Source organism: Triticum aestivum, chromosome 6D, assembly GCF_018294505.1.
Source record: "Triticum aestivum cultivar Chinese Spring chromosome 6D, IWGSC CS RefSeq v2.1, whole genome shotgun sequence".
Classification (NCBI taxonomy): domain Eukaryota; kingdom Viridiplantae; phylum Streptophyta; class Magnoliopsida; order Poales; family Poaceae; genus Triticum; species Triticum aestivum.
The window spans coordinates 292,817,716-292,838,392 of record NC_057811.1 but is presented as its reverse complement, the minus strand read 5'-3'; the positions used below and the strand labels follow the sequence as shown (position 1 = coordinate 292,838,392).

At 49.0% G+C, this 20,677-nt stretch overlaps 1 protein-coding gene and 1 long non-coding RNA gene across 4 annotated transcripts; one reads left to right on the top strand and one right to left on the bottom strand.

Annotated features, from left to right (window-relative positions):
• Nucleotides 1-5,666: 5,666 nt before the first annotated feature.
• Nucleotides 5,667-9,265, bottom strand: LOC123144721 (uncharacterized). 3 transcript variants are annotated; one of them, XR_006471870.1, is made up of 6 exons: nt 8,825-9,265; nt 8,491-8,737; nt 7,161-8,142; nt 6,745-7,098; nt 6,540-6,651; nt 5,667-6,134 (listed from the first exon to the last, which is right to left on the bottom strand). It is a non-coding gene; the product is annotated as an uncharacterized lncRNA (long non-coding RNA). The 3 variants fall into 3 exon arrangements; XR_006471868.1 differs by having other exon boundaries at nt 6,745-8,142; XR_006471869.1 differs by having other exon boundaries at nt 6,817-8,142.
• A 721-nt stretch (nt 9,266-9,986) lies between these two features.
• Nucleotides 9,987-20,464, top strand: LOC123144720 (protein CNGC15b). The gene is made up of 4 exons (XM_044563938.1): nt 9,987-10,118; nt 10,230-10,833; nt 18,734-18,946; nt 19,052-20,464. The coding sequence occupies exons 1-4, from the start codon at nt 10,090-10,092 to the stop codon at nt 20,312-20,314; spliced, it is 2,109 nt and encodes a 702-aa protein (XP_044419873.1). The 5' UTR covers nt 9,987-10,089; the 3' UTR covers nt 20,315-20,464.
• Nucleotides 20,465-20,677: the final 213 nt, after the last annotated feature.

Sequence of the window (20,677 nt, the reverse complement as noted above, 5' to 3'; positions counted from 1 at the left end):
TGGCTCCATCGCATAGACGTCCCTCAGTGCACGCTTCCGTTCCCGCTTGGGATTATGGGTTGCGTATATCATGTTTACCGTTTTCACTTGGGGAGGAATTTTTTTTCTGTCCTCCTGTGTTCGGCGAACGGGGCTCCTCCTCTTCGTCGCTATGCAGCCCCTTTTCCTTGTTTTCGGCATTCAACTTGCCGGCCTATTTGAACACCCAGCATTCTCTGTTGGTGTGGTTGGCTGGTTTATCGGGGGGTGCCGTGAATTTGACACGAACGATCGAGTATGCGGTCCAAGCTGGACGGGCCCGGATTGCTTCTTTTGAACGGCTTTTTCCGCTGACCGGATTTAGAGCCACTGAATCCGGCATTAACTGCCGTGTCTTCGGCGTTGTCGCCGTTGTTGCGGCGCTTGTATCTGTTGCGACGTGGCCTGCCGTTGCTATCTTTGACATCTGAATTGCCAGGGTTTCTTGATGTGTTGTTGCTGCGACCCAACCAGCTATCTTCGCCCGCGCAAAAGCGGGTTATGAGTGTCGTGAGGGCTGCCATGGATTTTGGCTTCTCTTGGCCGAGATGTCGGGCGAGCCACTCGTCACGGATGTTATGTTTAAAGGCCGCTAGGCCTTCGGCATCCGGACAGTCGACAATTTGGTTCTTTTTAGTTAGGAACCGAGTCCAGAATTTCCTGGTTGACTCTCCGGGCTGTTGTGTTATGTGACTTAAATCGTCAGCATCCGGTGGCCGCACATAAGTGCCCTGGAAGTTATCCAGGAATGCGTCTGCCAGGTTCTCCCAACTTCCAATGGAGTTTGCCGGCAAGCTATTCAGCCAATGCCGAGCCGGCCGTTTGAGTTTTAGCGGGAGATAATTGATGGCGTGTAGATCATCCCCGCGGGCCATGTGAATGTGGAGGAAGAAATCCTCTATCCATACCGCGGGGTCTGTAGTGTCGTCATATGATTCAATGTTCACGGGTTTAAAACCTTCTAGGAATTCGTGATCCATTACTTCATCAGTGAAGCATAGGGGGTGTGCGGCGCCTCTGTGCCGGGCTATATCACGACGCAGTTCATACAAGTCTTGTCTGTTGTATTCGGCCCGGCCGGATTTGCTTTTAGCATATCCGGCGTGACGGTCGTCGTCACGTGTTGGGGCGCGCCCCCGTGATCCGTAGATCGATCTTGCATGTCCTGCTTTGTTTTCCAATACGTCTCGCAGGTCCTGCGTGTTACCCCGGGCCTTGGTATTTTTGTTTGACTGGCGACGGGGTGCGGGCTGGACTTCGGTCTGATATGCCGCTTTGTCTCGGCCACGAGGTGGCCGGTCAGCCGCGTCATATGCTGGAAGCGTAGGCTTTAATGCTTCCTCCTCGAGTTGGGGTAGCAACCTGCGCTTTGGGTAACTTTTGGTTGGGCGCTCGAGTTCGTATTCCTCGGCCACCAGGACCTCAGTCCATCTATCCGCTAGCAGATTTTGATCAGCTTGAAGCTGTTGTTGCTTTTTCTTCAGGCTTTTTGCTGTGGCTATGAGCCGGCGCTTGAAGCGCTCCTGTTCGACGGGATCCTCAGGCACGATAAATTCTTCGTCGCCGAGGCTCACCTCGTCTTCGGAGAAAGGCATGTAATTGTCATCCTCTGATTCTCCATCTGCTGCCTGTTCCTTAGGGCTAGCTTGCCCATCCGCCCGCTCGAGGCCTGGCTGGAGGGGATTGTCTTCGTCTTCGGCACTATCCGCAACGTTATTGTCTCTTGTGCCGGTATCACCGCTTTTGCTATGGCGGGGCTTAGAGCGGCGTCGTTGACGCCGGTGCTTAGATTGCTTCTCGAGGGGATTATCCTCTGTTGCCTTATTGCCATCGCTTTCTTTGGGGGTGTCCACCATGTATATATCATATGATGAGGTGGCAGTCCAGCGCCCTGTGGGCGGTGGTTCCTGTTCTTCTCCTACATCGTCGTCCATACTGTCGATGTCTTCGGAGCCGAAATCAAGCATGTCGGTTAAGTCGTCGACAGTGGCTATTAAGTGGGTGGTGGGTGGGGAACGAATTTCTTCGTTGTCCGCTTCCCACTCAAGCCGGACATAGTTCGGCCAAGGGCCTCCTGACAAGGAGAGAGACCTTAATGAATTTAGCACATCGCCCAGGGGCGAGTGCTAAAAGATATCCGCGGAGGAAAACTCCATGATCGGTGCCCAATCAGATTCGATAGGCACTGACGCAGGCGGTTCGGAGCCCGTGGCCGGGGACGAATCCAAGAGTCCGGCAACACAGGTCTCATAGGAGGTGAAGTCAGCATTCGGCTCTATCGCCACTGAGTGTGCGGCCTCCGTGGCGGGGTCCATCCACCCGTCCTCGGACGGCGCAATCTGCTCCGGATTGAGGGCCGGAGTAGCCACAGGTGTGATCTCCCGAACACCGTCCGACGACAGAGCTAAGTCGTGCTCATCGTGACTGTGCGGCGCACCTAACATGGGCTCGAGTCCATCAAAGATCAAGTCTCCGCGGATGTCGGCAGTATAGTTTAAGCTTCCAAACCTGGCCTGACGGCCAGGGGCGTAGCTCTCGATCTGCTCCAGATGGCCAAGCGAGTTGGCCCGCAGTGCGAAGCCGCCGAATACGAAGATCTGTCCGGGGAGAAAAACCTCACCCTGGATCGCATCGTTGCCGATGATCGAAGGAGCCATCAAGCCTTATGGTGACGGCACAGTGGAACTCTCAATGAAAGCACCAATGTCGGTGTCAAAACCGGCGGATCTCGGGTAGGGGGTCCCGAACTGTGCGTCTAAGGCGGATGGTAACAGGAGGCGGGGACACAATGTTTACCTAGGTTCAGGCCCTCTCGATGGAGGTAATACCCTACTTCCTGCTTGATTGATCTTGATGATATGAGTATTACAAGAGTTGATCTACCACGAGATCGTAGAGGCTAAACCCTAGAAGCTAGCCTATGATTATGATTGTTGTTGTCCTACGGACTAAACCCTCCGGTTTATAGACACCGGAGGGGGCTAGGGTTACACAGAGTCGGTTACAAGGGAGGAGATCTACATATCTGAATTGCCAAGCTTGCCTTCCACGCCAAGGAGAGTCCTACTCGGACACGGGACGAAGTCTTCAATCTTGTATCTTCATAGTCCAACAGTCCGGCCAAAGTATATAGTCCGGCTGTCCGAGGACCCCCTAATCCAGGACTCCCTCAGTATCGCCTGCGCAGGAGGACCGACGGCCATGCGGGAGAACGATGGGCAGATTGGGTTGCCCTGTGTTGGATGAGCGGTGGTACTGGGGAGGGGTGTTTTTTTGCTATTTCTACCCTCGTCCGTATGGGCTGCTGGATGACGTGTGTGCGAAGGCTCTTTTGTGGGTCCAACCGGTAGAAACAAACGTGTCTGTTTTGAACTGTGGTAGGTCCTATATGTAAGTCTCTAGCTAATCGCTGACGTGGCAGTACTGCGGATGTGGATATGCTGCATGTCAAAAGAAATAACATAGTGAGGATAAACTATTTAGGTATTATAGATTAGTGGATATTTTTTTGGAAAAGGAGGTTAAACCCCCGGCCTCTGCATCAATCAATGCATGCAGCCATCTTTATTAACTAGTTGAATGCCCGTGCGTTGCCACGGGCTAACAGGTGATCTATCGCAAGGCCATTCAGCTTCAACGCTTCAGTCATTGAGTCATTTGTTACCGCGCTATAAATCCTCCTATGTTTTCTTCAAGTTCGTAGAATTGTCGTAGTCATTCGCATCCACCTACATACTAATTTCTATCATCCCTAACCTACGAACAAACAAATGAATATATCATGAGTCGCTCTGCTTCAGCTATTACATTTTCACCTTCCTCCAAATCCATATGCCTTCTGTCTAACTCGCCAAATTACCATAGTCATTCCCATCGTCCCTGACTTCTAATGGCTTGCAGCATTGTCATCCACTCCCTCTGACAAATTCAACAATCTCTAAAACAATTTAGCAATGTCATACATCAGAAATTGCAAAGTCCTCTCCCTTTTTTAGCATTGCATTAGAGCTCATAGTTTCACTCGTATGAATCCTCCTACCTCAAGGTTAGAATAAAGACTTTGATGATGAGATTTATGTATTTATTCATAACACAATTAATTAAAAATATAAGAACTGTGATTGCTTTTCACTAAAATAAGGCACCAACTGAGTCCCGCTCGATCGAGAGAATCGTTGCGGGCAGCAATGCCAAACATGGCTTGAAGCTGGGACGGCAACATATGGCTCTCAGGTGTAATTACACCCGAATTTGTTTTTTAAACTAGTAATTTGTAAGAAAATCAAAAAAATCTGAAACTGGGTGCGGTCAGACGGGAGATGAAGCTTGAGGTGCGGGTGCGGCCGGGTCGCGGTGCGTCCGTGCGGGGAGGTGCGGCACGAGGTGCCCGGCGGCTTGGTTCTGTCGTCGTGAGGATGTGCAGCGGCGTGGTCGGCGGCTGCTGCTCGGGAAGTGCGGCAGCCCGGGTGGAGGCAACACAGTGTTGAGGTGTTGGGCACGCGGGGCGGCGCGGATCTGCTGCTCGGAGGTCGCGAAGGGTGAGGGTGGTCAGATCCGGCCGAATTTGACATCGGTGGCTCGATGGATGGCTTGCTGATGCATGATGTGCGGAGCTCGAGAGGTTGACCCGGGCGAAAGCTTGTCTCCGGCGTGTCTGGAACCGGCGATGGCGACACTTTCAGGCGTCGTTTCCTTCTTGTTGGCATCGTCGAGGTACTCTCAGCTCCAATCTTCGCAGCTTCGGGGGAAACCTTAGATCCATGGGATCGGACGATGACGGTGCTCTAGCATCGTATCCCCTCTCGAGGGCTTCGTCTTTGGAGCTAGGCATCATCCAGCGGGACCGATGGAAGTTGGTGGAGTTGGCGTCGAGGCTTCTGTGGCAACGATGACGGGTGTGTGCGATGTCGGAGACGCGGCAATGGTTGCGATAGTCGGCTCTTCTTCGGCGTGTTCGTGGGCAGATTACCTTGGGTTGTTTTGTTGCGGTGAAGTCGGAGCTGTGGCGGCGGGGGCCCTGTGGCGACGATGACAGGCAACAGGTGGTCTGTTCGATGGTCTTCCGCGGCGCCAACCTTGCCTAGTTCTCCTTCGGAGCTATCTTTCAGAGTCGGAGTTGTGCTGTCCTTGGCGCGGATGGCTGAGTTTGGCGCGGATGACTGAGTTTGGCGCGGGGCTTCTTGTGTTTCACATAGCCTCTACGATGTAGGTTGGGTCTACATTTGTCTTCGGAGAAGTCGGAGTCGCTTTCTCGGAGATTAGGGAGGGTGATGACGCCTGTTGGGGCGAAGTGATGACGATGACACCGGTGTGTGATGTTGACGAGACTCTCTATGTGAGGTGGGTGTGTGATTATGAGTGTGCCGCTCAGCGGTTTGTGACGGTTTTCGCCCGGTTTTCCGTTTATTAACCGGGCAACTCTCTTCTTCTTTATTAATGAGATGAGGCAAAGCTTTTGCCTCCGTTTCGAAAAAAAATCTGAAACTTTTTGCGAACAAAGTAGATTTATTGTTGCGCTCGTATAAAAACTTTCATGAAGAAATGACTTTCATGTTGTTGTGGGCGTAAAAAAATGAATTTGTCGCTGTATACACTGTACTGTTCACTCTATTTGTCAGAGAATATATATCAATTTTGTCAGGATTTTTTAGGGAATGTTTTGTTGCAGAACATTTTTGTACGCCAGAAAGTTTGTTAGGAAAAGTTTTGGAATGTTTTGACTTTTTCTGAAATTTTTAAAAATAAGATATGTAACCAGGTGTAATTACCACCATGTTCGAAAGCGTATTTTCCCTTAAAGTTGCCAATACAAACCTCACAGTCCAAGGAAGAATACACCAACCATGCGCATATGATGATGGTGTCCGCCCCGACCACAACTGCTGCACAACCTCCTCTGGCAGCATCAGCAGTGTACCATGCCCACGTCGCAGCTCTCGTCAAGCTCATACCGCACTTGGCTCTTGGACCAGAACACTGCCGTGGGGTTGGGGTGGCTCACGTCAACATAGATAATTGATGTCTTACACACCTTGATCCAAAAGTTTGTACCCACCCATTGGCAGTGAATGCAAAACCAGTGAGCTACTCACAGAATACTCAACCATATCGTTCCTCTGTCAAATACATATCAACCCAACTAAATGTACAATCAAACATTGTCAATTACAAGAAAATAACATTGATTTTCTCAACCATGACACATAGTTTTGTTAACACTAAGCATTAATGGCACTGGTGCGCTCCTCGGAGATCATTAACTCTTTTTTATTTTTCAGTGTTAGAAAAAACATAACTACCAACAAAACAGCCATCCTCTTCTTCCCGACACAAGAGCTACACATATCTGACAAGAAGCTAAAACTCTTGTATCGATCAGTAATGGTAGTTACAACCTAATGGGTTTTTATACTGGACTTAAGACAACTGCAATTTAATTTAATTTGAAAAAAGAATCACATATAAGATAATTACTTTCCTATGGATCGCTCAGAATATAATGGGGATAGTCCGATGCTTACCACTCGCACACCCGCTTGCCCCGCTCAGAATCTGGACTGGCTGGCAGACTGGCATCTGGATGTTTTTCACTCCACGCTCGCCATGTACAAATGATGTATATATGTTTCCATCCTGTAATACAAGATGGGTGCTCGATACACTGTTCAGTTTTGACATGTTCAATGTTCATGCAATTAACTTTGGTAAGAAACATATTTGACTTACGGTTTTAACTTTTAACAGAAAGGAACACCAAAAATAGAATCACACAACTAACTGAATTTTCTTGGCACGAACCACATATTTACATAGCAATAGAGATTCCGATTCAAGTTGTAGCCTTGAACATAATCTTTGATGGGCTCGCCCCTCCTGACCATTGACAGAACTTGTTCATAAGGTGGAAGGCTGCAGCTACTTCGGCACATACATTTACAAGATACAGAGCATATATTATCTCTCCGCCATTGTCTATGTCGAGATCATAGCCCATGTTGGCAAAGAAGATCCTTGAGATAACGACTCCGGAGTCTAGATATGCGTGCACAGTCTGGAATTGAACACTGAACACCTAATAATCTGTGCAATATGAGTTCAGTATTAACTTGTGGAATTGCAAAGTTGAACGGCTGGCAACTTACCTGACTTGTCAGTTTTCATTTCAAAATTCGTGTGATCTTATGGATCGAAAGTGTAGGTACCAACCAACATCGCATAAAGGAAGGCCCCACATCCACACATCATCTATTGCCATCCAAAGACAAATTAGTAGTGCTTCAGCAAATAAAACATAAAATATTTAAACAGTTGCGCCTAAAGACTATGCACAAATCATGCCAACAAAAGGTGGATGTAAGATTCAGAAAGCAAGTAAAGCTTTTATGGCCTAGCAAAATGAAATAATTAGGCAACATATGGCAGAGTATGCATGAGACAGTTTAAAGCAGAAAGAGAATGGATTATACCTTGCGACCATATTGATGAGAAATATATGCCAGAGTCCCAACAGTTGATGTTGGTTCGGAATGATGAACCCATGTGGAAGCCCATTAACATACAGTTGCAAGATATAGACTTTTCAGTTAACCTTCAGTAATTATTTTGCTGATAGTGGAACCCGGTCCGTTGATTGGATCGTAAGGAACAAACAAAAATAAATAAATTATTTTACTGGGTTCATTCTTGCTCACGATAGTCACGATTCGTCAAAACAAACGTCTGCATTCACATGAGAGCTATACACTACAACCCTGTGTGTATGCAAATATTTATATTTTCTTCTCACGTTCGGCCCAGCTAACCATGTCATACTAATGCATATCCATGGTGGCAAGAAGAAACGATATTCATATTAGGAAGGTCATAAATAGACATGCATGTGGTGTCCTTCAAAAACATTAGCCATGTTTCCATCAGAACAAGGAATAAAAACATCACCTATGACAGAAACAAGATAGTACAGGGCTTCCTTTTGGGTGGAGTGTTTTTTGGAAGAGGTGTAGTTCACCATCAGATAAAGGCATCCTTGTGCACATACGCTATGTTACGGAACTTTGTATTCGATGCAGTTAATCTTTTTCACCATCATAGATTTCACCTGTACCAATACATATCCGAGTGTGCCTGGGAAACCAAGAGCTTTCATCACTAATGTTGTTCTTCTACAGGTATAAGTACAGTGTGTTGCTACAGAAGAAAGAAAAATCAAATCGCAATGACAAACAACATGGTAGAGATAACTGGCATCATTCTCTGACTCTGTTATGCAAAAGGTTTTGAGTGGATTAACAGAGCAGGCTCCTGACATGATAAAATTAGGCATAAGTAAAAATGTTTAGAAGCCCTCCAATTGATCATTGAAAATCTCCCTTTGAAGATGTCAAGTGTATGTATGTGGAATTCTTGCTCTGTTTCTCCACTCCCAAAATACTACTGCATGCAGGCCAAGTTATTGTGGGGATTAATGCTAACCTTGGTTTCCTCTGATTCAAAGAGTCAAACTCTTCAGGATTACTATGCACTTTGGATTCAGAACCAACAAGGCTACATGGAGAATCGCCAACAAGATCCAAACTGAAAGCTTCCCGGCATACCAGTGACCACCGCCAAAATTTACCGAATCTTATAATGGAGAGGACAATTTATTAGTGGAGTGGATTTGGATGCGCCACTGATGCGTGCACCGCACAGTCAGTCACCACCAATAGTTAATGCGATTCTACAGGGAACAAGCAAGAGAGCAATCATGTGAACAAGCAGGAGATCGAGCAATCACGTAAGGTACGAGCCAATGATCGTTACTTACTTTTGATGCCATAAGCTTGCTCCCTGATGATTGAAGTGATGTTGACCATTGTGGCCCTCGCCGCCTCGTTGTGCATCATCTCGAACCTGCGGTCAATGGTCCCTGCAAGCCGGCGATGGTGGTGGCATACGTTGATTTCTTCTCGTTCGCCATTGTCGCCGCATGCAGCACCAAAAGATGGGTTGGCGTCGCCATCAAATGGGCTCAATAAGGGGATCGGCCCAGGCTGTTGCGGTGGCGGAGGCGAGCAGATCGTACAAGGGCGGCATGCACGACGGCGACCGAGACGGGCGTCAGACGACAATGGAGATGGGCAGTTCATCGGGGCATACGAGTGTGGGGGCGGCGGCGGCGGAGTGTGGGGGCGGCGGCGGCGGCGGTGATTTTTCTCACGAGATCGAGAGGAGGGATCGGGAGCGAGAGGTTGGGGAGACTGCGAGAGGGGACGTGGGACGGGAGTGGGTCGTGGTCGTTTTTTTTAAATCGCGTTGAGGAAGGCTGCGAGGGAACGTGGGTTGCTCCTGCGATCTTTTCTAGCGGGGTCGTACGAGGGAGGTCGAACCATCACGACGTTCGATTCTTTTTTAATAGTAGAGATAATTTCACAAAGGTTTGACAAAAACATACATCAATCCACCCGAAACCATCACTCACACCTACAAACTCGATAATGTGGAGTGCTCTGACTCTCCCATATCTAAAACCAGTGTCGTCGCCATAGATTAGTGGATATAAAGATTAGTGGAGATGGAGTCGTCCCGCTAACTAACTCCCAATCGTTTCTTTTACAAAAAAGCTAACTCTGAACCGACTGGGCTAGAATTGGCAAAAACCATGACAAACAACTAAGATGAACGTGCATGCATGCACAGAGCCACAAATAATAAGAATGAACCTCAGAGAAAGGCGAGTACGGCGTAGGCATTATACATAATCACATGCGCCCGGTCGGTGTTTTGCCTGTCCAAAGTAACCTTTTTGTGCAGGTCTCCTTTGGCTCTGTACCTTTTAAGTACTAGGATCACAAGATCCCTGTTGAAATTAATTGCAGATAGCCCTTCTGACTCTCATGGCTGAGCAGGCTGTTGCGGTCACTCTCTTCCCACAGCTGAAGACGACGACTCATGCTATGCCTGCATCCACATTCTACTACGGCAAGAGCTAGCACCATTCGCCTATATAAATACCGTTGGTGTCACGTATGCAACACCTCCATGATCCGGACGAGTAGTTAGTTGCCAAATAACACCAGCACGTACAGCACCATGGCGTCCGGTGCTTCACGAACCGTCAGGTGAGCGCGCGTCTTCTCGATCATTCCCGCACGCATGTCGCTGATCATGCATTCATGCTCGATCGTTTCTAAGACTTACAGCTCCGGGCGCGTTGCCGGCTGCCGTTTCAGGTTTCAGAGCGACGTGGACGTGAAGCACTTCAGAGCGAGCCCTTTGGAGAGCCCGCAACCACCGCCGGGCAGAAAGCGCAGCAGGTCCCATGACCCGAGGCGGTGGTGGCCGGGATCCCGTGACTCCCCGGAGAAACCGCGCGCTCGCACGAGCGGCGGCAGCGGCAGAGCCCTCAAGGACAGGGTGCTGTCGCGGGCCTTCTCGGAGGAACTGGAGTCGCTGATGCACGCCGGCGGCGACCGCCACCTCTTCTTCTTCTTCGACCCGCGCGGGCAGGTGATCCACCGGTGGCACAAGGTGTTCCTGGCCGCCTGCCTCGCGTCGCTCTTCGTGGACCCGCTCTTCCTCTACCTGACGGGGACGCGGCGGGACGCGTGCGTCGGCTTCGACTACTCGCTGGCGCTCACGCTCTCCATGATACGCTCGCTGCTGGACGTCTTCTACGCAGCGCACATCGTCATCCGCTTCCGCACCGCCTTCATCGCCCCCTCGTCGCGGGTGTTCGGGAGAGGGGAGCTCGTCATCAACCCGTACCAGATCGCCAGGCGGTACCTTGCATGGACCTTCTGGTTTGATCTCTTCACCGCGCTACCACTGCCGCAGGTACGTTCTACTTGTACGTACCATCTCATTGATTGATCAATTATTTAAGAAAAAGAGATTTGCCTGATTAATTAAATGAAAACCAGGCGAAAACCCATACGCAACCCCACAAGTGGCACACATGGCCGACCTGTCTACAAACAAATGCCAAACAGTCGACCGAAGCGTCGAGGACAAGGCAACTTCGATTTTGCTAAAGAGCTACATAGGAGAAAGTTGCAAGCCTCACACCGATCTAGTCCAACGCATCATGCGGAGAGTAGCGCCCGCTAAAAACCGCCCTCATAGAGTCATCGTTGCCGCAGAGACATTGCACGCAGCTCTGACTTCTCTGTCACAGCCAGAAGCCAGCATAGGCACACCCATTGGCACACCGGACCGTGGACGTCAGAAGGACAAGCCGCGACCCAGCTTTGCACGCCAACATCATCATCGCCACACAGATCGCAACGCCAACCACTCGCATCACCGGTTGCCCACTAGCCAACCGTAATGTCGTGCACGTCCAACCTACATGAAGCACAAAAGGGGCCAAGATCTTCGAAGACGGTGCTCGAAAGAGGTAAAACGACGTTGAAGACGACGCTATCACCCGATCCTTCACATGATCATGACTTTCTCCCGCATATCTTGACCGGAGAGTAGTGGAAGCGCAAGTCTCCTCGACGGCGCCTCCAAGGAGGATAGCGACGCCCACGGGCACCGCCGCTGCCGGCCAGCAAGCATCAGCTAGGCTTTCGCGTGCAGCGGCATGACCAACACTCCCACGCAGCACTCCATTGGCCCGCACCCCTCAGATGCAGCAAACACGCCACCGCCACCAGAGCCACTTCCGCTGTCGCCATCCATCTGCCAAAACAGACGAGCCAGATTTAACATCTGGCACCCACCATCGCTGCACGAGCACCCCAACGCCGGAGAACCGAGCTCCCGGCCGCCGCAAAAGCCCCACGGATGCAGACCACCAGAACCGGCAAGATCCGGCCGTAGCCGGCCAGATCCGGCGAGCCAGCACTCCACCGACGAGATCCCACACGGGGACAAGCTCGCACAAGCAGGACCAGGGGGCCGCCACCCCGCCTAGACCAGCAGGAGAAGAACCGCCGGGCAACGCGAGAAGGCCGCGTCGGGGCCGGAGTTTCCACACCGAAGAATATAACGCCGCGCGGCAAGAGGGCCGAGCAACCTCCACCGCGAGCAGCCGGCGCAGCAGTAGCACCGCGCCCAAGCCCCCGCCACCACGCCACCCGAGCGGCCGCAGCAGCGGCCATCGCCACGAAGACCGAGGCCGCCGCCCCGGGATCCATGCTCCGCCTTGCCCATCACTACGGCCGGAGGTCCCCCTCCCCTTAGAGGAATGGGGCCTGCTGCCACCGCGGCAGAGGCCGGCGACAGTGACAGCAGGGGGGAGCGGGGTGACTGGACTTGACGGCGCTAGAAGGGGTCCCCGGGTCACCTCGAAGGAGACGACGCAAGGGGAAGGACGTCCCAGTGAGTCTTAACACGGTACTATAGTGAATTGCTTTTCTGCAATGGACAGTAGAACACGAAATGTTCGTCCTGTAAGCTCCCCAGAACGAATGTTTAGTCGATTGGGTAACCTGCCGGCCCAACACAATCCACATTACACGGATTTTTTAAACGGTTAAAACTGTACAAAACTAAAAACTGGAAATTAACAAAATGATATATGCATTAAGAGTTTGCCATGTAGTGTACAAACTATCTTGAATACTACAGGATTGCATGATGTTTGGTTGTGCACAAAAACACATGGGATTTTTCACAAGAGATTCAAGTGGGTCTAGTGCAAATCAATCATGTGTACTGGAACTCTACGAATCAAACAATGTGGTACTATAGTGAATTGCTTTTCTGCAATGGACGGTAGAACACCAGACATTCGGCCTGAAAGCTCCCCAGAATGAATGTTCAGTCGATTGGACAACCTGCCAGCCCGATCGCTCACGTCAGCCAGCTCTTAGAAAAATGAGAACCCTTGTTGACTTTATTTTATAGAAAAAAACTCTATGAGCACCGCGTGGTAGAGCCGAGACTCGAACGCAGGCGGGCTGGCAGCTAACCCAGTTACCTAGCCAATGGGTCGATGCCCTGCTCTCAGCCATCTCTTTTTAGGCCCAACACAATCCACATTACACGGATTTTTTTAAAGGTTAAAACTGTCCCAAACTAAAAACTAGAAATTAACAAAATGATATATGCATTAAGAGTTTGCCATGTAGTGTACAAACTATATTGAATACTACAGGATTGCATGATATTTGGTTGTGCACAAAAACACATGGGATTTTTCACAAGAGATTCAAGTGGGTCTAGTGCAAATCAGTCATGTGAACTGGAATCCTACGAATCAAACAACATGCATATATAGGAAAAAAAACTCCTAAAGATTATAATTCTGCAAAATTTGTATGTAAATCCTTTTGAATCAAAGAGAACATCAATATGTTAGTGCATCTCCAAATGGCTTCCGAGGGTTTCCCCATTTCCCGAGGCTCCAAAAAATGCCACCAACTTCATCAGCAGCCCTCAATTCTCAGCCCATATTCATTTTTGACTCATTTCCTCATATATGCTATTTATCTCATAGCACCATAATTCAAATTAGATATTTCTAGTTCATACAATTCAATGATATTAAGACCCACAATTTCAAACATCAGTGTTCAAATTTAAACTCATATTTTCAAAGACAGAAATAAACAGGTAGCAAATGTCATTCAAATATCACAAATAAGCAAAGAAAAACATTAGCCATTAGCGTATCCACTAATGTTCGAACCATTGCCATCTCCGCCACCTGCAAGGCTGCCACTAGTAGCTCTAGAGATACTAATAGTACAACCAAAGCCACCACTGAGGGCAGCCACAGTGCAGGTGCAATGTGTGCCCTCATTGCCCATATATATGTCTTCACATCTCGCTCCAATGTGGAGACATCATAGAAAATGATTTTCACTTCGTATTTCCACATCAATCTGCACTCCACAACGAGAGTTTGTGTTCATGAATCACCTGGTCAATCTCCATATCTCTTCTTTCAGTTTGCCTTCTCACTCTTTGACCATGGGCAACTCTTGTAGGGCCTCCAAATTCTCCTCCTTTGTACATATTCTCCTTTGCTTTCTTCATGCATGTTGGCCTGTTCACAAGAAGTGGATGTGTTGAGTTGGGTGTAAGACTATTTTTCTATCATTATTTGCTTCTTTTTCGACAACTAAATTAGGTGGAGAGGAACAATTGTTGTACCTTATCCTTATGTTGCGGACTAGCACTTGAAACTTCTGACTATTCCTCACCTTGAGCAAACAGTGAACAAAAGGAAATGACTTATTCTTTGGTTCCTTTCAAGATTGCATTGCATGTGCTTCGGCAAGCTAAAACAATGATGAAGTGTTAACCCACATGTATGCAAATATTGTGAAAAATTACCGAGAGATAAGTTAGCTCATGTGCTTTTTATATGGTTTTCCTCCTGGATGGTGACTCTCAATTTGGTCAAAGGAGGCTTGAAATTTGATGCATTCCTGTTGAATGGTATTTCAATGGTACTCAAGAGAGTTTGCATTCCTATCAGGCTCAAAAGTGCGGTTGGCATGATTTTTTTATTAATCCTCTTCTAATATGCCTTCAACAACCGCTCATTGCCAACAATCATTACTAATATGCTATCAGGGCATGCACAATTGGATGTTCTCCTTATGAGTGTAGTTGACTAATATCTTGGCTAACACTTCTCTGCCATTGTTTGATGTTCCGCAAAGAAGTGGCATTGCTAGTGACATTGCATCAGCATCAGTTTCCTCAGACATCATGTCACATAGGAATCACCTCGATTGGTCATTGCAAACAACTCAATACAATGAACAAATGAAATAGACATTGCAAACTGGCCTACAGATGGATGTGAAAGCTTAATCCCCGCAAAAGAAAGGATGTTAAAGTTCGATTGACATACACACTGATATAAAATTCACACCGCAAACCGATATAGAATGACATTGAACCCACATTTTGACATAAAAGATGATATGAAACTCACACTGAAACCTCGTGTTAGATAAGCTTTTATGTATGATTGACCAAAATTATTGCATTTTGCATAAATATTCTATATAGAACTCCTCCACATATTTATACAATTTTGTACACAAATTCAGCGCAGACAATCAATCATGTTGAAAAAAATGGCAAACTTACCTCGGTTCATTGCTCCTCTAGACAATGGGACTGGGAGGTAGGACGACAGGGCTTCTCATGATACTGGGGCAAGGAGGTGGAGCAGTAAAGGAAAGGGGGGTAGAGACGGCCAGGGGAGCATAAACAGAGGCGGTGATGCCACACAACAGAGAGGATGAGGCATGTTGAGGGGGAGTGACACTAGAGGATGAGAACAACATATGTAGAGAGTAGTGTCGTGGAAGGCCAGCAATGGCCAGAGAATGTGTAGATCCGGCAGAGAGGAGACGGTGGGTGGGGAGGGCGCTAGAGGACACCACGAGCTCACCGACTCAGTGGAGGTAGGCAGGATATAAACTCCTTGCATTTGCCATACCACACCTGTGGGGGAAGGGGCTAGAGCGGAGGGAATGGTTGCCTCCCCATTTTCCAGGCCTAGTACCGACCTTGTTGGAGTTAGTTTACTGCCAATAACCTTAAAACTTGGGGGGTGTTGTTTATGTTGGGGAACATAGTATTTCAAAATTTTGCCTACAATCACGAAAGATCTATCTAGGAGAGGCATAGCAACGAGCGGGCAGAGTGTGTTCACGTACCCTCGTAGACTGAAAGCGGAAGCGTTTAGTAACGCGGTTGATGTAGTCGAACGTATTCGCGATTCAACCGATCCAAGTACCGAACGTACGGCACCTCCGCGATCTGCACATGTTCAGCTCGGTGACGTCCCTCGAACTCTTGATCCAGCTGAGGCCGAGGGAGAGTTTCGTCAGCACGATGGCGTGGTGACGGTGATGATGAAGTTACCGGCGCAGGGCTTCGCCTAAGCACTACAACGATATGACCGAGGTGTGTTTTTGTGGATGGGGGCACCGCACACGGCTAAGAGAAATTTTGGTGTGCCTTTGGGGTGCCCCCCTCCCACGTATATAAAGGGGGGGAGGAGAAGAGGCCGGCCCTAGGAGAGGGCGCGCCATGGGGGGAGTCCTAGTCCAAGTAGGATTCGGTCCCCCCCCCTTTCCTAGTCCAAGTAGGAGAAGAAGGGAAAGAGGATAGAAGAGAAGCAAGGAGGGGGGCGCCGCCCCCTCCCCTTGTCCAATTCGGACTGGGCAAGGGGGGGCATGCGCCGCCTCTGGCCGGCCCTCTCTCTTCTCCACTAAGGCCCATTGTGGCCCATTGATCCCCCGAGGGGTTCCGGTAACCCCCGGGTACTCCTGAAAATGCACGAACCTATCTGAAACCATTCCGGTGTCCAAACATAACCTTCCAATATATCAATCTTTATGTCTCGACCATTTCGAGACTCCTCGTCATGTCCATGATCTCATCCGGGACCCCGAACAAACTTCGGTACATCAAATCACATAACTCATAATACAAATCGTCATCGAACGTTAAGCGTGCGGACCCTACGGGTTCGAGAACTATGTAGACATGACCGAGACTCATCTCCGGTCTATAATCAATAGCGGGACCTAGATGCTCGTATTGGCTCCTACATATTCTACGAAGATCTTTATCGGTCAAACCGCATAACAACATACGTTTTTCCCTTTGTCATCGGTATGTTACTTGCCCGAGATTCGATCGTCGGTATCATCATACCTAGTTCAATCTCGTTATCGGCAAGTCTCTTTACTCGCTCTGTAATGCATCATCCCGTGACTAACTCATTAGTCACATTGCTTGCAAGGCTTACAGTGATGATCATTATCGAGAGGGCCCAGAGATACCTCTCCGATATTCGGAGTGACAAATCCTAATCTCGATCTATGCCCACTCAACAAACACCATTGGAGACACCCTGTAGAGCATCTTTATAATCACCCAGTTACGTTGTGACGTTTGATAGCACACTAAGTGTTCCTCCGGTATTCGGGAGTTGCATAATCTCATAGTCATAGGAACATGTATAAGTCATGAAGAAAGCAATAGCAATAAAATAAACGATCATAGTGCTAAGCTAACAGATGGGTCTTGTCCATCACATCATTCTCTAATGATGTGACCCCGTTCATCAAATGACAACACATGTCTATGGCTAGGAAACTTAACCACCTTTGATTAACGAGCTAGTCTAGTAGAGACATACTAGGGACACTCTGTTTGTCTATGTATTCACACATGTACTAAGTTTTCGGTTAATACAATTCTAGCATGAATAATAAACATTTATCATGATATAAGGAAATATAAATAACAATTTTATTATTGCCTCTAGGGCATATTTCCTTCAGTTTAGAGGACATATGCAAGAAGCTTTGGACATTGGTGCACTCAGGCTTTCTACAGATGCATCGTGGTGGACCATAGTGGTGGCCTTAGTTGGCTTGGATCATCCTTGTATCTGAAATTCATCCAAGGATTTGGTAATGACCCGTCCCACCAATAAGTCCTCCCTTCAACTCTAAAAACTAGATATAGTTTTACTGTCCAAGCACCCTTAGGGAGGCGGGGGGTTGGCGGGGAATGTGTGCCTCCTCATTTTGGGGGCATGGTGGGGGTCTTGTTGCAGTTAATTTTCTGGAGAATAAAAACAAAAACTTGGAGGCTTGTTTAGAGGTCTTGCTGGAGATGCTCTTGGACATTTGTGCTCTCAGCTGTTGCGTTTCAAGACGACGGTGGCGGACAATGGTGGCCTTACTGGCCAGATTCATTCAATGTCTTCTTGTTTTATGTTAAGATATGCTATTAATCAGCCCACACTACCAACATGTACTCCCTCCAAATACAAAAATGTGCGGTTTGGCTTTCCAAATTCGTGCTTTGGTTGTCAATCTCTCATAAGATATTTTAGTCCATGGTTACAAAATTCATACCGAAGTGCTTTTGAGTATGGAACTTATGGTGTTATCTTGTGTAACATAAATGACATTTTATTTGACCGATTCATGGTCAAGACAAAAATTTAGACAATTAAACTATTCCTTGTTTTTAGGGTCGGTTGCCCAATGTGTGTGATTGACACATCATTCACTGGGTGGCACCTTCCTTCAATGCGACGAAATATGGAACAAGATGAAAGCCGACGAAACTAAATAAAAATCAAATGGTTAACATTTTTTTTACTTGTATCACGATACAATTTAAAACAAGAAGATGTCATGTACAACTAGGAATCAAGACTAACATCGAGAATTTCTCAAAGAATAAAGACTAACTTTGACACTAAAAAGTGTGGCATTAATTCAGGTGAGAATGGATGGTTGCATGTACAAACAGAGAGGGGCTATTTGGCTTCCGAGCTCACCTGCACCCGCCATGAACAGTAAAATTAAAAAAATACTAGAAAGATTTAAAAAAATCTGATTTTTTTTTCATGTAAGATGTTTCAGTGCGTGAAGTTCATGCCAACTTTCAGCTCGTTTGAACATGGTACTTCTCATTAAAAAGATAAATTAAGGGTATACAAAACAGTGTATTGTTCATGTACTATTTGGACCGATATTCTTTTTCAAGAGCTACTCAGATGTCCAAACTAGCTAAAATTTGGCACGGACCACGTGCACCGAAACATCTTCCAATGCAAAAAATATATCAGAACTTTTGAGTAATTTTTTTTGTGGGATTGATTGAAAAAATGTGAGTAAGATTTTTGTTTTTTCTGTTCATGGGTTGCAGTTGAGCCCGGCTCAGAAATGAATATTCGGTATAAAAATTACTACTGTCGTACACGATGAATCATTACGATACTTTGGTGCAGTTTGTGTTGTGGGTGGTGGTGCCGAAGCTGAGGGAATCCGCGATCACAAACATAAAGAACGTCCTCCGCTTCAGCATCATTTTCCAGTACCTGCCGCGGCTGCTGCAGATCTTCCCGCTGACGAGGCGGATCGTGATGGCGACGGGGGTCATGACCGAAAACGCCTGGGCCGGAGCAGCCTACAACCTCATACTCTACATGCTAGCCAGCCACGTGCGTTGCCTTGATTTCTCGCGTCTCTCGTCTCGTCTCCAAGCAAAGCAAATTTCTTTCTTGAGTGGTGACCATTATTATGAACTGGGCGTTGCGTGCGTGCAGGTGCTGGGAGCACTGTGGTACCTCTTCTCGGTGCAGCGGCAGGAGTCGTGCTGGCGGGAGGCGTGCCGCGCCGAGGGCCCGCCGTGCCAGGACATCTTCTTCGACTGTGCAAGCACAAGCACGGTGAGCAGCAACCGGAGCGTCTGGTACGCGCTCACCAACGTCACGAGGCTGTGCGCCCCCGGCAACAACGGCTTCTACCAGTTCGGGATCTTCGCGGAGGCGCTGGACGCGCGGCTCACCACCTCCTCCTTCACGCACAAGTACTTCTACTGCTTCTGGTGGGGCCTCAAGAACCTCAGCTGCCTGGGCCAGAACCTCAACACCAGCCTCTCCATCGGCGAGATCAGTTTCGCCATCGTCATCGGCGTCCTCGGCCTGGTGCTCTTCGCGCTGCTCATCGGCAACATGCAGTCCTACCTCCAGGCCACCATGGTGCGGCTGGAGGAGTGGCGGACCAAGCGCACGGACATGGAGCGCTGGATGCAGCACCGCCAGATCCCGCAGCCGCTCAAGGAGTGCGTCAGGCGCTACCACCAGTACAAGTGGGTGGCCACCCGCGGCGTCGACGAGGAGGCGCTGCTCGAGGACCTCCCCATGGACATCCGCCGCGACATCAAGCGCCACCTCTGCCTCGACCTCGTCCGCCGGGTGCCGCTGTTCGACGAGATGGACGAGCGCATGCTGGAGGCCATCTGCGAGCGCCTGCGCCCGGCGCTCTACACGCGGGGCACGCGCCTGGTGAGGGAGCTGGACCCCGTCGACTCCATGCTCTTCATCATCCGGGGCCACCTCGACTCCAACACCACGCAGGGCGGGAGGTCCGGCTTCTTCAACTCGTGCCGCATCGGGGCGGGGGAGTTCTGCGGGGAGGAGCTGCTCACCTGGGCGCTCGACCCGCGCCCCGCCGAGGCGCTGCCGAGGTCCACGCGCACCGTGCGCGCCGTCTCCGAGGTCGAGGCCTTCGCGCTCGTCGCCGATGACCTCCGCTTCGTCGCCTCGCAGTTCCGCCGCCTGCACAGCGCGCGCATCCGCCACAGGTTCCGCTTCTACTCCCACCAGTGGCGCACCTGGGCGGCGTGCTTCATCCAGGCCGCATGGCGCCGCCACAAGCGCCGACGCGCGTCCATGGAGCTCAGGGTGCGCGAGGGCGGCAGCCAGGCCTGGCCGGGAGGGAGCGTCAGGCGCCGTCGCCACAGTTGCGACGGCAAGGCGCTCAAGAAACCCACGGAGCCGGATTTCACGGTGGAGCAAGAGGAATGAAATGTTTCTTGCTTTGCTTTCTGAGCTGGCAATGGGCCAATGGCGTCATTAGTTTTCGCAAAAGTCAAACTTCATAAGCTTTAATGTAAGCTATTTATTGTTCCGATAGATGATAATGTACTGTATTACTGCACCATAAGACAATGTCAAAACCAGTCAACACGTCTACAAGAATAGACACCGTTAAATTGTTGAAAATGAACAAAAAGGAACATACATCCCAGTTTTACGTCAAAGCGATTACGTCATACAACAACAACCTTTACCATCAACGCAGGACATCCAGGATGACACACGGATCTATGGGTTGGGCAACCCTTTTTAATTCTGCTCGGGCTATCATGTGCATGCACGTCTCCTATC

What these genes read in the sequence shown, in the direction of transcription:
- LOC123144720 (XM_044563938.1), top strand. Translation starts at nt 10,090, where the DNA reads ATGGCGTCCGGTGCTTCACGAACCGTCAG. An exon ending in GGTGCTTCACGAACCGTCAG is followed by an intron (nt 10,119 to 10,229) that starts GTGAGCGCGCGT and finishes CTGCCGTTTCAG; the next exon opens with GTTTCAGAGCGACGTGGACG. An exon ending in TCTACATGCTAGCCAGCCAC is followed by an intron (nt 18,947 to 19,051) that starts GTGCGTTGCCTT and finishes GCGTGCGTGCAG; the next exon opens with GTGCTGGGAGCACTGTGGTA.